Raw genomic sequence first — 17,264 nt, 5'->3', positions numbered from 1 at the left:
ATAATGACAACTTAACTTACATAATTTAATGTAAGGATACCTGAAAGACCGTCTTACCCCTTATATACCCAGTCAATCACTGCACTCTGCAGGTGAGGGCCTCCTGCAGATACCATCTTATCAGGAGGTTCATTCTGCACAATATAGGAAGCGGACCTTTAGTGTGGCGGCACCTACCCTGTGGAATTCCCTCCCCTTAAATATTAGGCAGGCGCCATCTCTGCTATCTTTTCGGCGCCTTTTGAAGCCTTTCCTCTTTCAACAAGCCTTTTAAGTTAAGACCTATCCCAGTCTGCATCTGTGTTAGAACTGCTTTTAATATGTTTTCTTTAATAATATGTTTTTAACCCTTTTTTAAAAAAGACGTTTTTAAAGCTTTTTTAAAAAATGTTTTTAACACTGTTTTGTTTTAATGTATTTTAAGATCTTTTTATGATGTTTTAGAGTGTTTATTAGCATTTCTGTTTGCGCCCTGGGCTGCTGCTGGGAGGAAGGGTGGGATATAAATTGAATAATAAAATAAAAAATAAAAAATGTACATGATTTATGTAATTAATTATGTAAGTTACATAATTTTTCCACAGTAGACAGTTAGATGATGATGATGATTCCACCTTTCTTCCCAGAAGGAGCGCAGGGTGGCAAACAAGGAGAAAAACATCTTAAAGCATCTCAAAAATAAAACGTATTTTTAAAAACCTTTTAAAACATCAAAAAAGCAATTGCAAAACAAACACAGACTAGGATAAGGTCTCTACTTGTTGAAAGGAGCTTGTTGAAGGAGGAAAGTCTTCAAGATGTGCTGAAAAGAAAACAGATGGCACCTATCTAATAGTGAATGGGAGTGAATTCCAAAGTGTAGGTGTCACAACACTAAAGATCTGTTTCCTATGTTGTGCAGAACGGACCTGCTAATGAGATGGTATCTGCAGGAGGCCCTCATCTGCAGAGCACAGTGACTGACAGGGTATGTAAGGGTATCCTGGTTCCAAGCTGTATTTTGTACACCAAAACCAGCACCTTGAACTTGGCCCTGCAGCTAATGGGCAGCTAGTGCAATTCTTTCAGCAGTGGAGTAACATGTTGGTGATATCCTGCCCCTGTGACCAGTTGCACTGTTGCATTTTGCACCCGCTGCAACTTCTGGACCAACCTCAAAGGCAGACCCACATTGAGCTCTTTACAGGAATCCAGCATGGAGGTTACCTGGAACACAGCTTTTGGGAGAAGATGGGCTGCAGTGGAATGGAAACAGTGCTGCATGTGACGAATATTGGGCAGAACAGAAAATGATGGCCTTCTTACAATTCCTACTTGCTAAGTGAGGTCAGTCAGGCTCCATCGCTGTACTGCTTCAGACCCTTGGTGAAGACCTAGCTCTTTTAAAAGGCCTTTGGCTAATTATGTGATTTCTGCTGGCTCAGTTCTGTGTTACTTATGTGCTGCTGGAATTTGTTAAAACAGACTGGAGATTGTCAATTTATAATTTGAATATATATTGGGGTGTTTTAGGTATTTGCTTTACTCTATTTTCATTACTATCTGTAAGCCACCTTGAGTCTCCTTGGGGGAACAGATGAGACAGACTTTTAAAATAAATAAATTCAACCAAAGCTAAGCACTTCTAAGTCCCACTGATTGCAGAATTACAAATGTGTTAAAAATGTTCCCTATTGAACTCACAGGGGCATAACAAAGGGATAACAAGGGATAAGTGTGAGCATACGAACCTGAAAAGAAAATTAAAATACACTGTTTGTATTATCAACAAAACAAAATATATACTTCCTAATCAAACAACTTAATTATTCACGTGCACAGATTTATATGTAGACACTGTGTTTTTTTGCTGACCTTATTAACCTACAGCTCTCCATATAACATCGTAGGTGGCTTCCTAAATTTGTGCAAGCTTGAGTATGACATAGGAGAGAGCAATTTGGGAGTGTCAGGGCCATGGTATAAAAAGGTGTATTGGTTATGTATAAAAAACCTTTCTGAAAGAAAGGGAACTTTTTGTAAACAATTATTTTTACATTGGCCAAAAAAAATAAAATAAACAGTGCTACATGTGCATCAACAAAAAAACTCTTTCAAACTTCTGTATGGCTGTTTTCCCTTCTAGCGTCCCCCAAGCAAAACATGCGAAATCAGAAATGACCTGGAAGTTACTGACCTGGAAGAGGACAGAAGCAAAGGTTTATTATTAATGTTTGCCCTGCAAAGGAACCTTTATTTTTAGTTTGGGAGGAAATAAGAAAGGTTTTCAATGAGCCGGCCAAGATAATAACACGTACAAAGCTATCTGTGGAATTCTTACATTGTACCTGTGACACTATCAAATTTATTGGAAAGAGTTTATCGGGTAAATGTCAGCAGCTGCGTGCCTCTAAATGGAACATACTTCAGCTCTTGGGCAATGGCAGCGATCTGTTCCACTCTGTCCTGGTGAGCAGCCAAGTCACTCTCAAAAGCCTCATGTTTCCTCAACAAAGCACGGATCTCTGACAGAGTAGCAGCTTCATAATCCTTTTGCTGCAGAATCTGCTCTTTGCCTGGCAGGAGGAAAGAAAATCCAAAACCATTTATGTTTGCCATTAGAAAGGCTAATTGCTAATGGCTCAAGTACACAGACAAACTGCATGCAACTTCCATGTCCCAACAATACAGTCATATTTCTATACATTAAATATCTACATGATGTTCTTCTAGACTTAAGCAAAAGGTATGCTATATTATTAACTTCATATTGTAAGACTCACCTGTTTATTGTTACTGAATTATTTGTGTTTATACTTTAAATTTAAAAAGACGTTAAAAAGGGAGGAGGTGAACAGCTCAGAGGAACATAGCCCAATATTTAACAGGGTGCTTGGCATTGTGAAGAATCAAAGCTGGTCTTACCATTAGACCAGTGAGTTGGCTGCCTCAGGTGACAGATGCTGGGGGTCAGGGAGCAGGGCCAAAGTGTTAAGAGGACAGAGCTGTATGTGCCATATGATCTGCTCTGGGTCTCTTCATCCAGCCTAGTAGTGCTATCATTGGTGGCAGAGGACACTGTCTCACTGCCAGCGTTGAACTAAGATTCAACTGCCAGTCCAGTTGGTTTTGTACTTGGAATAGGGAAGGCACCATCTTGTCCTTTGCCTCAGATAGCAAAATGTCCTGGGCCAGCCCTATGAAGAATGAAGGCATCATGACAAATACATTTGCTTCAGTCATGATATCACATAATTCAGCTATCCCTCAAAATTTCCACAAGCCAATTTCTCTGAATTTTGCAATGCAGTTTCCCAAATAATGTGTATCAAGCCCATTCCATGCCTAGCAGGCTGCAGTCACCTTGATGGATCACAAGTTGTGCAGGCCAGACATACGTGGAAATGTTGCCTGATTAGTATTAACACCTTCCATCTTTAGTTTGGTGCAACTAACTTGGAAAAGTGGGTACTTTTTGTAGGTTTCTAGAAAAGCTCTTGCTTCTAGGCATGTTTTGAACCACCAGCAGCAGGAGAAACTATGTTAAGCCACGCTATGGCTTAGATTCTAAGATAGGGACATATACAGAAGAAAAGTTTCCTATTCCCTCCCCCAAACTATACTGAAAAACTTCTCCAGAGGGCCAGCGGATCTTCCTGAACAATGTGGAATGGGAGCTGGTGAATGAGGAAGAAATCAGCCAAAATCCAGAAAAGATCTGTCCAGTTCTGGGTGATTCTTCACTCCTCAGCAGACCTTCTTGTGCCATTTCACATTTTTTAACCACTAGAGAAGTTTTTTGGGGGCTGTGGGAGGTAAAAATGGATCGAAAACTTTCCTTCCATTAACTTACCTAAGATAACTAATCTTAGGATCCAAGCCATTGGTTTTCCCCTAAAGGGACCTCTTTGTTCTCTGTTGAGACAGAATCTTGAGTTACAGGACAATGTCAATTCTCCCTTATCTATTGTATGGTTTGCATGACAAGAGTAATTTAGGAGTGAAGAGGTTATCAGCTCAGGCCAAGTCTGTTCTTCCCATTCATTCATTCATTCATTCATTCATTCATTCATTCATTCATTCGGTCTAACTTTTCTATCCTTGCCAGAACTGTCCTTGTGCGCACTTCCTCCTCCTTTGTTGTTAAGCATCCTCCAGCTCCCAATTTCCCCTTGCCCTTCCTTTAGAAGAGCAGGTTAATCTTTGAGTCCATATATGTCACTCTCCTTGAGGATTCCCACACCACATCTAAATGGTTGTTCACCGTTTAGGTTGAGTATAATGGATGACTATAATTTGTAATCAATGACTTTGTATCTTGCTCAGTAAAATTATCCTGGCACAAGATTTTATTTTAATCCTGTTCCTCAGCAGCTCATTATAAAAGGAAGTAGCATACAACTGGCACCCATTTATATTTCCTTGCATGCAGCTTCCTCCCTTGTAATATGTGAGCAGCAATAGTCCCAGCATGGGATGAAGTCACAAGGCTGTGTAGAGCAGGCCTTGGGTGTGCCCCAGAAGTAAATTTCCTCCCTGAGAGAGGGCACACGACAAAGGGCCTCAGATGCTGATCGCAGGGTCCAGGTTGTTCATATTGGGAGAGGCGATCCTTGAGATATTGGGGTCCTGGGCTGCATAAGGCTTTATAGGTCAAAACTAGCATGATCTCATCCATACTCTTCTGCTGGTTTCTTTTCATTATTTTTTAACATTTTATGCTAAATTCGTGCCAGTGTCCCCATGCACCCACTTACCATTTTCAACAGTGTACCTATACACGATATTTCTTTAGCAGAACTAAGACCTGGTTAGTTCACCGTCCCATCTCAAAACTTCTTTCATTTCACCAGGGATTTCTAACAATGTTAACTCCCACAGCAGAGCCCTCACCTTTTAAAGAAGCTTTAACACAGAATTTTATTTTGAAATAAAATTAAAGATATAGACAATAAAAAAGAATATGCACACAACAATCCAGAACGGTCACTAATTATGGGGAAAGGCAACTTAGTATAGTCCTAAATATATCATTGGTAAACTTAAGGAAAATAAGAATAAAATAACCTAAGAAGTTCCCAAACTGTTGAGAGAGGTTGAATCTGCAAGTTATGTAGCTGAATCGTAGTCAGAAAAAACCCTGTGCATTTGTGCTTGATTGGAATTTGAAGAGAAGCTTGAAAGATTTACATGTAGGACTGCAACAGAAATTAGAGCACCATAGCATCTTTTCAAAAACTGGGATTCCTTGCTCGTTGTACTTGTGAATTATATTTCATTAGAAGGGTTTTTAAAATGTTTATGGATGCCATATATACTTCTCTTGCTCATCTAGCCATGTCCTCCCCCCCACCCCCCAAAAAAGAAAAATTCAAAAGGTGATACAGCTATTCCCCCTCAGCAGGTCTATAGAAGAACATAAGAGAAAGTCTACCAGAGCAGACCAAAAATCTAGCTAGTCCAGTATCCTTTATCCCACAGTGGATAACCGGATGCTCCTGGAAAGCCCATCAACTAGGGCATAAAGACAGCAGCCTTCCCCTGCTGAGGCTGTCGAGCAAATGATATTCAGAAGCATAAAGCCTCCAAAACTGAAAATTCCATATAGCCATTGTAACAAAATGATGGATATTGGATGGATACTGTAGCTGACAACAGGCCTCAAGCTCACCATATGACCAGGTTTCATGTGAAGAAGCCTTTTGCCTAAATTTGGCAGCCAGATGTTCCAGTCGTTCAAGCCTTCGAATTTCATTCAGCAACCATTCCTCATAACCTTTCTCTGCTTGTTCAAGTCTTTGCCAAGCACTAGCGATATCCTAGGAGAAGAATGCAAACAGAACACATTCAAAGACGTGTCTCAAGATCTGTAGGTTTTCTGTGCATGTTATCTGCATTTCCTTTGACTCAACTGTCCTTCCCAGTGTCAAAATTTAGACTGTAATGTCCTTGGGCCTGTCTTTTTTTTGCTATCTTAACTCTGTAAAGCACCATGCACATTGCTGTCTATATAATAAATATGCATAAATACAAAAGTAAAGAGGAAATGTAAAGTACTTGAAACTCTTCTCAGTACAGGCCATTAGAAAACATATCAAGCAAAATCAGTTTGTGTATTTAGTTAAAGTAATTTGCACAATGCAAATATATTGCTACCAACAAATATGAAGCAATACCTTCTATAGTCATTTCAATAGTCTTTATGTGACTCAAAAACTGCCTTTTCCTCACCAGATCACTTATTTATAAAATATATACACTGGACACTAGGAAGTTTCTGAGGGAGTCAGCAACTTAGGTTGCAATCAACATTCTAAAACTGGAGGTTTATTCAAGATTTCCCCATTACTTTTCCTAGATCAGTGGTTCCCAAACTTTTTTTTCCCACGGGCCACTTGAAAATTGCTGACCATTTAATTATTTTTCTCTTGCTTGTAGCAACTGTAATGTCCTGTGCTAGGTGCTGAATATGATTTTTCATTGTATTTTTATTGCTTCTTTTATTTCTTATATTGTATTTTATTGTATCACAATTTGTGTTCCATAGAAATTAAATTGTAATACAATGGAATACAAAGGGTGGCCAGGTCAGGCCCTGGCCGAGGGCCCCGCAGCCCACAGGTGCCCCTGAAGGGCCCCTCTTTAGGGTGGGAGGGTAGCATTCCCCCTTTGCGATCCACCGCAGGCTCCCTGCTGCGAATTGCAGGGAGGGAGCTTATAGGCCGCCCACCCATTCACTCACTCCACCTACCTATCTCTTCTGTCTCCTACTGCTGCATGCACTGCGCATGCAGTGCTACCATCAACCAAGATGGTGGCAAAGGCTTCTTTAAGGGGCTAATGCCCCTACCACCATCTTGGCAGCAGAGACATCAGGCCCTTAGGGAAACCTTGGCCACTATCTTGGTTGATGGCAGGCTTGCGCCCACAGCGCAACAGGCCCTGGCATGCTTGGCGCCTGCCCTGACAACCAGCATTTACCTCAAGGGAGAGGTAGGCGCAGCATGTTGCAGGCGGCCATCGTGGGCCTACGAGGCAGTGGTGGGTGCCTGGGAGCTCCCTCCCATGATCCGCGCTGCGCATTGCGGAAGGGATCACTACCTACCCACCCTAAGGAGGGGCCCTTCAGGGAGAGGTAGGTAGTGTAGCGTGCATGTGCTGGGGCCCAAGGTAGGCTGGTGTCCAAGGGCCCTGGCATACCTGGCACCAGCCCTGATCTATGGGCCACAATTTGGGAACCCTTGTCCTAGATAATAAATAGTGAGCCACAAGTAAAATTAAACTGCTATTAGGACTGTGGTGAGCCAATCAAGAACTGGGCAGTTGTTAAGAAAGCGTCTTTAGCTAATAAACCACCAGCCCTCAATTATTAAAAAATAGGACAGATTATAACCTCTTCACTGAGAAAGCTTTGTCTTGGGGGTGGCATGTATCTTCTGCATGGAATAAAAGTCTGAAACTGAGGGCAGGTAGGAATAATTCCAGAATAAGGCAGTGTTTCTTTCTTTTTTTAATTCAGAGAATAGATGGAATAGGTGATCTGAAAGTGCATTCACTGCCCTGAAAACACATACGACTTTTTCTGCCCTGGAGTAAATTCGTGAGAAGGAAAAAAGCAGTTTTGAAAGTTTCCAGTCTGTTGGGAAAAGCTAGCTCTGATGGTTTCCTTTTGAATAGCACCAATAACATATCAAACATAACTATCTGTCTCAAAGTGGTGCGTATGTGCATGTGTGTGAGAGAGAATTTAAGGGGGGGGGAAGAATTAGTGTGTATATATAAATACATGTACATCTTTAAGTAAAATTAAAGCACAAAGGGCCAACACTGAACAATGATCCAGACTGAACTTGCCGATATATATACGCATCACTAAGGCAAATTGTGAAGCTAAGCACACTGTTGGTGAAGAAGCTAATGTGACCCCTTCAAGATGGTTATATCTGCATTCACCCTTAATTCTGTTTAAAAACCAGAGTAATTGCTATCTGGACAGCTGAAGATGCAGTTTCCATGCTTAATGAAACATTCTAGAGTTAACAAGGAAGATTTATAGGATCCTTTACTTACTGAAACCATCTTTCCCTCTGATGGCATAAAAGCTGGCCTATTGCTGATCCTCAGTTTTGTCTGCAATGTGTTGAAATTGATCTCCAGTTGACATTTTTCTTGGACCTTGGGAGGCTTGTGCTTACGGCGATAATCTCTGAAGTCCTCTAACTTCTTCTGCATAGCCGCCATAGTGATCTCTGGGGTCCTGTTTTCCAACCAAGGAGTAGTACGGCGAATCCATTCTAAAAGCTGTTTTGCAAGTATATAAAATTACAAACAATAAAAAGGCAATTAAGAAGAAAGAGGAACAAAACAGAAAGCCCCCAGAATATAGAATTCAGTGGCTTCTTCTTTACATTTTATAGCTAAAGGGCTCATCCACATGGTGATTTAGTGTGTGTCTAGTGTGCTACTTGCACCCCCTTGTAATTCACATGGTTCACATGACATTGCAGGCAAGCAGAAGCTATCATGCAGCTTTCCCCTTTAAATCCGTATTAACTCAATCCAATTATAACGCAAAAAAGGAAAACCCTCTCAACTTTGTTGCACTCCTTCTTGTAAGTGCATTGCTTTGATGTTTTTTTAGTGGGCGGGCTCTCTTATGCCTCATCTCCCTCTCCCTCTCTTTCTGCCACCCACAAAAGCTGACTCAGCCGCTGCCTACTTTGCCTTTTTTTCCACACCCCCCCCTCATCCGCCTTTCACTCAGGCTTGGACAATGGAGAAGGGGGAGTCTAGTCAGTTTCATTTTTTCTTGTTAATTTCACACCAAGGCGCTCTCTGGTTTCAGCCTTGAACTGGAGGGAGTAAACAAGTAAAATTAGAGGATGGGGCCACAAGGAAACAGCAACACTAATCCTTCCCAGAGGAACGCCTACTTGTGTGAATGGAAAACAGCAGACTGGAAGCTAACACTGAGCAAGAAGTGTGGACCTTGAAAATCCATTACGATTGTAAAAGCAGAGTCATTAGTATGAAGTTAGGCTCCCATGTGGATAAGCCCAAAGTAAGCAACATATTGTACTTCCATAATTTCTGAAATTAGTACTATTTGGACTCAACAAACAAAGAAGAGTGGTTTCATGATGAGTGAAACATGAAAACCTCAGTAGCAAACTGGTGGCTACTTTTAGCGGCAGTGAACCAACCTTGGCTTCCACTCACTGTCTGCATGAAGAAACTCCCCCCCCAAGCCAGGTTCACATATCTTAGGCTTGTTTGGGGCTTGGTTCTGGCTTGTTTCCTCTCCCATATGGCACAATCAGGAAGGGAAGAAGACTTGTGTATGTTAAAACATATCTTAACTATGTTTATCATTGCATGTAAACCACACCATTGTCTCCTGGTGGTCTTGACCCTCAAACAGTGTGGTGCTGGCTGACCAGTGGGCAGGGCATGCAGGGGCAGACAAAAGACTGCTTTGCTCTGTCTACCTCTCAGTCCCTTAATGGATGCAGTTGTGGCCCCCTGGAAGTGACGTCCATGAAGTGCGACTTCTATAAGAATTCTGCAACTGTGGATAATGGATGCACACAGGTAAGCTGGGATTGTTTGGGATACCATCAATACGTCAGGCAAGGGTGGTCTTATATCACCTCTATTTGACTGAAAAAACTCCCTTGCTGCTTGGCCTGGAAACCAAAACCCTTCTTAGCCACATAGTCTGTACATGCAAATGATTATAATTTAGGAATCAGCTGTTGAGTGACTGTAACCCTAAAGATCATCCTCAATGTGGTAGCAAATGTATATATGGAAGTTGCAATCAAGCAACAATTTCTAGCCCAATTTAAGCTGCAAACACAGGAAATCTCCATTGCATTTAATGCCAAATATATCTCACAATGGTGGATAAAAAGGCAGCAAATCTATTTTCAATTAAAACACACATCATGTTAAATGCAATGGAGATTTCTTCTCCCCATTAAATGATTATGTTTGGATAAAAAGAGCCTCAGCAGTAGATAATAGCTTTGGATAAATGTTCTTATTAAATTGCTTATTCAAACCATCCGTGCTTTATTATCAGAGTAATTACTTCACAATTGCATTGTTTCCTTTACCTCACTTGCTAGCTTTTCATATTCTTCCATCAACTTTTCATTTTCTTGATTCACAGCAAGTACCTTACAAATCCGATTAGCTGCTGTTTCCGCCTAGAAAATACAGAACGTAAATAGTGTGGATATGCACTGACAAACAAAAGAATGACCATCCAATGGCCAGAGCTTGGAAAAGTTACTTTTTAAACTACTACTCCCATCAGCCAGCATGGCCACTGGATTGGGCTGATGGGAGCTGTAGTTCAAAAAAGTAACTTTTCCAAGCTCTGCCAATGGCTACTGCACGGTAAGCTATCGGCATGGCCACTGAAAGGGTTTTATCTTTGGAAGTTCTCGATGTATTGCCTTAGCCTACTGTTATCTCCAAGCCACACAGCACTTGTACACAATCACAGAGGCCCTCTGGCAGCCTGTACTGCCAGACTAGATGGACAGCAAAGTGTGACATTCCACACGAGACAGCTGTGTGCCTAGCCCACTGCACATGACCTTTTTTGGTTTCAAGTATGCTTCCTGCATTTCTGGTTTATTGACCATTCACCCTGATTTGTTTGCACAAAGTTTGTGGGGAGCTTATACGACATCAGCTATTCATTAAGCATTTATTCTGATTTATTTCTGCAGAGGTTATATGACATTGCATCAAGCAATTGTTATCCCACACTTCCCAGTGCATTTTCCCATGACTTTTCTTACTGCAAAAATCCCAATTTGAAGGGGAGGGAGTGGGTTTGTTGTGCAAGGGCACCAAATCTACTTCAGTTGCACAACCTGAATTTGCCAGTATATGCTTGAATCACACCCACAAAATAGTAATAGTCTGGAAGTGCCCTCTGGCAGCCTGAAAAGACACAGGTACAATGACAGAAATGACTATGACTTTATCTGCAGAAGCAGCCATGCCATTCTCTGTGGGGAAGTGCATCCTAATGCACAATTGCATGTAGAAAATAAGAGACATTTGTTGATGTGAACTGGCTAGCTCACAGTTACACAGGGTATTTCCAGATGGCTGCTTCTTCCAGCAACAGATGAGCTAAATGAGGCATGAAGAAAGGTATCATAAGAAAGAGGTACAATTTAACAACGAATGGAGGTAATATTGACACTAGCATTGTTTTTACAGCACAGTGCACTGATCCTGCTACCTTTTGGGCTACTACAGGGGGATTGCAGTTTGCATGTGGCCTGAGTCCTGATAATAAATACCTCATGCCTGTCTCTAAAAAGCCTCAATTTGGAAGCATTATTCCTGCTGAAGTACTTTAGATATTATAATTTTGGCTGCAACTCACAAATGACTCAAGCACTGTGCCTAACATCCCCTTGAGGTCTAAGGATCTACAGTTACAGCCTTAGACCTATTTTCAGAGGTTATAAATAGAAACGCATTGTGTTTGTTAGTTGCTCTGCAAAGAAGATAAAATTAAGATGAGTCAGTGTAGTTGTCTTGTCAAATCAGCTGTAAAATCTAAAAACATCAAGGGCAAAAAAAACTCATTTTCAACTAATTTGAAAGAAATTACTCTTCATGTATTTGTAAGTTAGGGTCAGACATGTACCGGAAATTCTGTTTTAAAAATAATAACCAAATAAAACTGCTATTTTCTTCTGGTTTCTAGATAAAATACACACGGAAAGCCACCATTTTTATTTATTATGCTAGTCATAGGAAGGAGTTTTTCTTTGTTTGCAATGGAGGAAGTAGATGCATAGCATCTTACACAGAAATGAGAAACTTGTGGCCCTCTACTCCCATCTGCTTGAAAAAGCATGGCTAAGATTATGAGAGCTCAAGTCCAACAAGATCTGGAGGACCACTTGGTTCTGACACAATGGAATCATACAAGCAAAAAAACAAAACAAACCCAAATTGTAATGGAGAAAACTAATGTAATAGTAGAGTACCTCAAGAAGTGGCTGTTTAAGATCATGTGTTCTAGAACAGGGCAACTATCAACTGACTAGCCCAGAAACGCTAAAGCTGCAGTTTTGTACTTGGGAGTAAGCCTCGCTGAACTCAATGGGACTCACTTCTGAGTCAACGTGTATAGGATTGCACTATTAGAAACTGAAATACCAGTTCCATCCACATACATCTTGGCTAACAGTCATTCCTAGATGGTCCAGAATACAACAGCAACAAATATTAATTTCAAAGAGGTAGCCATGTTTGTCTGTTACAGCAAACATGTACACACACAAAGAGCCCTGTGGCACCTTAAAGACTAACACGTTTATTGTGAAATAAGCTTATGCCACAATAACAGTGCAATCCTATGAAACTTTACTCAGAAATGTCATACTGTTTTCAATGAGGCTTATTTCCTGGTAGGGATGGAAGGATCTGTCAACTTCAGTACTCTCAGTTTCTCATTAATTCAGTTCTCCACATTTCTGCAGCAATTTGCATTTCTTTAAAAAAATACTCATGGAAATTCTTCAGCATTTTAGTGCAAATTTCTGTTAGTAAACATATTTTTGTTGTGTACAGTATGTAGTTTTGACTAGTGTACATATTTTTGCAAGCAATTTCTCCAACATCATGCATTTATGTTATCTTCACTAACGTCTTCATTTTTATGTACGTTTCCCCCTAATATATGCATTTTCGCAAACATTCTTGGTTGGATAACTGCATTGCAAAATCTGGATAAGTACGGATTTTGAAGGATTTCTGTGTTTCAGTTCTCATATTGTTTCAGAGAGTGTGAACTTGATAAATTCAGCTTTAAATGTGAATTGAATTGAATTCCTCGCCACCCGTACTCCCTGGTAACTGTGTTTAGGATTGTAAGCTTCAGTTTATACATACTTTCAGTTTATACATACTTTCCTCATTCAGCTTAGTGGGCCTTACTTCTGAGTACATATACATAGGCTCGCCCTGCAGATCTGTTAATCTTTAATGTGCTATAGGACTCTTTTTGCTGTTTATATTATATTATTTTAAACATAAGTGAAAGACTTGTGGGCAGTGAGAATCATTACCCACAATGACACTGTAATATCTCTGATGAATTACTCATTTTCGGTAAGGGCTACTTTGGTTTTCATCTCTGTCAATGTTGATATAGATGACATGTTGCTTCAGCATGCTGTGTATATTCCGACAAGATGATGATAACTCAATGTAATGATGTTACCATCTGGGCACTGTCAGAAAAATAATGAAAAAAGGGGCGGGGAGAACCCAGAAAATAATTACTCACAATCCAATCCAATACAGGTCTACTCAGAAGTAAGCTCTATTGGGTTCAATGGGACTTACTCCCAGGTACATGTGCACTGGATTGCAGCCTAAGATAAAATGATAGCATGGCTCCAGGTTTTCACCCAGGAAAATTTCAGGATGACAGGGATATTTGGGAAATGATGAAGCCCCCCTTCTTAACTTTTGTGTGTAGTTTGCCACTTTTTGCAGCTGCTTTCCTCCAGCCTCAATCTGCAGCTTTAGTGTCATTTTTTTTAAAAAAAAAAAACCCATCTTCCTGAGAAAACCCTTGTCAGGAATCACTTAGGCAGCATGATGATATGATGCCATCTCTTGTCAATCTGATTTGGTTGCCTGATAGAACCAGAAGCCAAGTCAGGATAACATCTGTTCGTTGGCTTGAATTTTTGTAAATTGTATTGTTTTTATTTCTATTTTGTATTTGTGTTTGTGTGTAAGCCGCCTTGGGGGCCTTTTTGGCCAAAAGGCGCCCTAGAAATAAACCATAACATAACATAACATCTGAACAGACTTCATGTAGATAACATATAGCCAATTAGATCTGGCTATATGATGACATCATGAAGACAAAGCACAGTAAAGATAATGTTTCCTACCTTCATCAGTATGAGTTAAAATTTCTGCCCTGTTTCACATCACTGTTACTGAAATAGGGGTTACGTTTCATGTGGAAACAAGTTTTTCCTAAGTGCCATTTTAATGCAACCCTTCAAAACAGATCTTATTGCTATAATGATGTTATGCTCCATATTTGCATAAATATATGCACTATTTAATACCATGCAGAGCATTAATTTAAGCAGCTACATTTGAATTGAATTGAAACTTTATTTTTACCCCGCCCTTTTTCCAAACTGGAACTCAGGGCAGCTTACAAATAGAACTACATGTATTTGAGGTTTGTCCATGAGTAGACCCTCCCAATCGGGCATTTTAAAAAAATGGACCTGTTTCTCTGCCATTTAGCAGAAGCTTGCAGTCAGAAGACTACATTTTTCCTAGTAGAGAGATAAAATGGTGACTGAAAATTTCACCTATTTACTTTCTAGATGCCATGGTGCTGTTAAGAGCACGAGACTAGGGTAGCGTGAATTTGGAAACCTTAGTCCACATTGATTTCAGCAGTATCTTTAAACTCAAGTGGTCTCTTCATCAGAATGTTTATGTTCAGGGACTCTTTTTCTGTCTGACTTACCTGCCAAATAGCTCCCATACATATGCCATGGAACCCTTGCACACTGCAGAGGATTCTGGGTGCATAGTCAGTTCACACAAGGTGGTGTGTCACACAAGCCTGTTGGGCCTCACTTCTCCATGAACACTGAGACCACACCATAGCATACCAAATATTTCCTGATAGCTGCACATTTTGGAAACATTTTGCAGCATGGTACAAGCAATCTTTCAGGTTTGTTTGCCATTACGGTTTTTATAATTTAAGGACCCATGGTAAGCTTTAAAAGGGGCCCCAAGGTTTCCTGAAATACAGCAGTGGTGGTAAGTTGGGACATGGGGTGGAAGTCAGGGATCAACAGCAGGTGGAGCTAGAGAGCCAGTGACAGGCAGAGCCAATTAATTCTAGCTTTGAACCCATCTTCCTCCCTACTGAGTTGTATAAAGGCAACACTGAGACTGAGGAGGTGGAAGCTGACAGCCAGGGTCACCCTCTGGACTGGTTGTAAATACGAAAGCAGGCAGGCGGGGACTGTCTGAGGACAAACTGAAGTTGATGGGGCAGAGTCCCATCCGCCATTATGGATTAGCCTCCACTCGAACAATTTGAAATCTACTGCCATACAGATTATATGGAGCCCACCCCTCTCATATTCATATTCACATTAGAGCAGCTGGAGGAAAGTTGTGTTCACTTCCCTGCAAACTGCCTTTTCACTTCAAATAATATTGTTCCTTGATATCAAGGCTGCGGTAAGGAAATGGAACCTTCCTAAAAGTGATTAAAATGTTCAGTGCAGTTATATTTATTTACATAATGTGAAGTAAAGATTACTGCACTGCCTGTAATACCATCAGGGTCAAATGCAGACTCTGATTAAAACGCGCACACACATACACACACCAAGTACTCTCACTCAACATATATTTGTCAGTGTTAATTAAAGAACAAAGAGACTGCAGGGCAAGTGAAAAACCAATGGAAACCTGATACACACAGAAGAAAACGCACAGCGGTCCAAAGGGGACAGATGATGAATACCTGCTCTGCTCCAGCAAAAGCATGGTAGAAGCAGGAAACATAAGTCATGATAGCTCTCTCATCAGGCTTGGGGGTGTTCACAATATCTGCAAGGGAAGAAGAAACAAAATAAATACAAGCAGTAGAAACTGTGTAGTCATTCTGCTTTGTTTTCTGTATGCAAGGCAGGTGCTGGTCTGCAGTACTGTTCAGGCTTCACAAAGCTGAAATTAATCATCTGCTGTGTTCATCTATGCCTGCAGGAAAGGCAAGATGTCGAAACTCAAACTGAGATCATGGGGAGCAGCGAGGTGGGGGGGGGCTTAGAAAATTGCCATTGCTTTTATAAGTAATGTTTGCAAAGAGACATGATTGTTCATTGGAGCAATTCCTGATTCCAAGACATTGTCGATATATATACAGCAAGATTGCTTGCATGAATAATGCTTGCATGATTGAACCTTCATGCGTGAGGTTCAAATGTATGGCATCTGTAAAAGTATATACACACTGTGTATATTGATTTTCACATGTGTCCACCTGCCAAAAGCTCTCTCTGGAAAGAGGCAGAGTGTAATATCTGCACAGTGTTTTGTAATTTTTAAAAATGAGATAGCACATTTTAAAGTACTCTCTTAATAGCACTTGTTGTTACAAAATGTCAGCTTTCTAGGATACATATCAAAATTTCAAAGCTGTGTTTTATTACCAGATCAGGGAAATAAATAGTGAATGAGGCAGAAGCTTTTTTTCTTCAAAGGAAGTATTGAAAACTACTGGTGCCTGTTATAGAGAAGCAAAGTAGTCTTCTAAAAGGCTTCCAAAATAGTCAGATAAAATCAGAGGAAGAAAAATGCTACAGAATATCACAGAAGGCAAAGGCCAAAAACTAGACTTGCAATTTCAGCTTCTGAGCACCAGCAAACACATGGTAATAATAGGAAACATAAATCATAGTAATTCTTTCATCAGGTCAGGCCATGTTTACTGTATCTGTGCAAAAGGTTAACCTCCTAGATATTCTAACAATAATTTATATATCAGGTGCCAAGGATATAATCTCAGTACTCCATGAATTCCGTCATAACACTATTACAGGTAGAAATCTCAGTGCTCCTCATTCTAGGAAGAAATTAATGAAAAACTACCATCTGGTAAGACGCACAGGTTGTGACCCTGAAATCGTTCTTCTCCAAAGTCTACAGTCGTTCAAGAGTGCTTGGACCTGGGTTTGAGAAGGAACAGTGGCTTCCTGGTTGCTATAAGATATTTAACCCATATCAAAAGAATAGTCTCATTCAGACATAATGCAAAACAATGGTTAGCATTACATGAACAAGCCTTGGGCTCACCAGCTCCCCCCACCTCTTCTTTTCCAGTGCAACCATGAGGAGGAAATTAGACGTTGTAATGAAGGACGTTGTTGCTATCGCTACTGGTTTTGTTCTACAATCATTGTAGAACTCACTCTGAAAATACATTCATTCTTTTAAATTGTGTGTACTATGCTAGGTCTGTCATTGTTCCACTTTCTTTGGTCACCTCTTTTGCTTTTCTAGATCTAGCTGCAAATCTTTTTGAGTTTCCTTGCCCTTAGCAAAACAGCGTTCATGAGGAAAATGTTCCATGACATTTTTTCCCAGCAGTTCTGAAGTTAGGCATTATGAGGCTAAAAAGTAAAAGGCTTTTGTAAAAGGGCCCCCAAGACTTTTAAAAGCAATTTGGAGAACATTCATTA

At 40.5% G+C, this 17,264-nt stretch overlaps 1 protein-coding gene across 3 annotated transcripts in view; it reads right to left on the bottom strand.

Annotated features, from left to right (window-relative positions):
• ACTN2 (actinin alpha 2) overlaps positions 1-17,264 on the bottom strand; it is a 105,038-nt gene that overhangs the window by 34,352 nt on the left and 53,422 nt on the right. For all 3 annotated transcript variants that reach the window (XM_061624573.1, XM_061624574.1, XM_061624575.1), the window contains 5 exons: positions 15,548-15,633; positions 10,098-10,190; positions 8,050-8,280; positions 5,651-5,798; positions 2,405-2,555 (listed from right to left, as the gene is read on the bottom strand). In XM_061624573.1, coding sequence (XP_061480557.1) covers positions 2,405-2,555; positions 5,651-5,798; positions 8,050-8,280; positions 10,098-10,190; positions 15,548-15,633 — 709 coding nt within the window. The remainder of the gene's footprint in view (positions 1-2,404; positions 2,556-5,650; positions 5,799-8,049; positions 8,281-10,097; positions 10,191-15,547; positions 15,634-17,264) is intronic.

Source organism: Rhineura floridana, chromosome 4, assembly GCF_030035675.1.
Source record: "Rhineura floridana isolate rRhiFlo1 chromosome 4, rRhiFlo1.hap2, whole genome shotgun sequence".
Lineage (NCBI taxonomy): Eukaryota > Metazoa > Chordata > Lepidosauria > Squamata > Rhineuridae > Rhineura > Rhineura floridana.
Note: the sequence above shows the minus strand (reverse complement) of the source record. Positions and strands in the feature narration are given on the sequence as shown.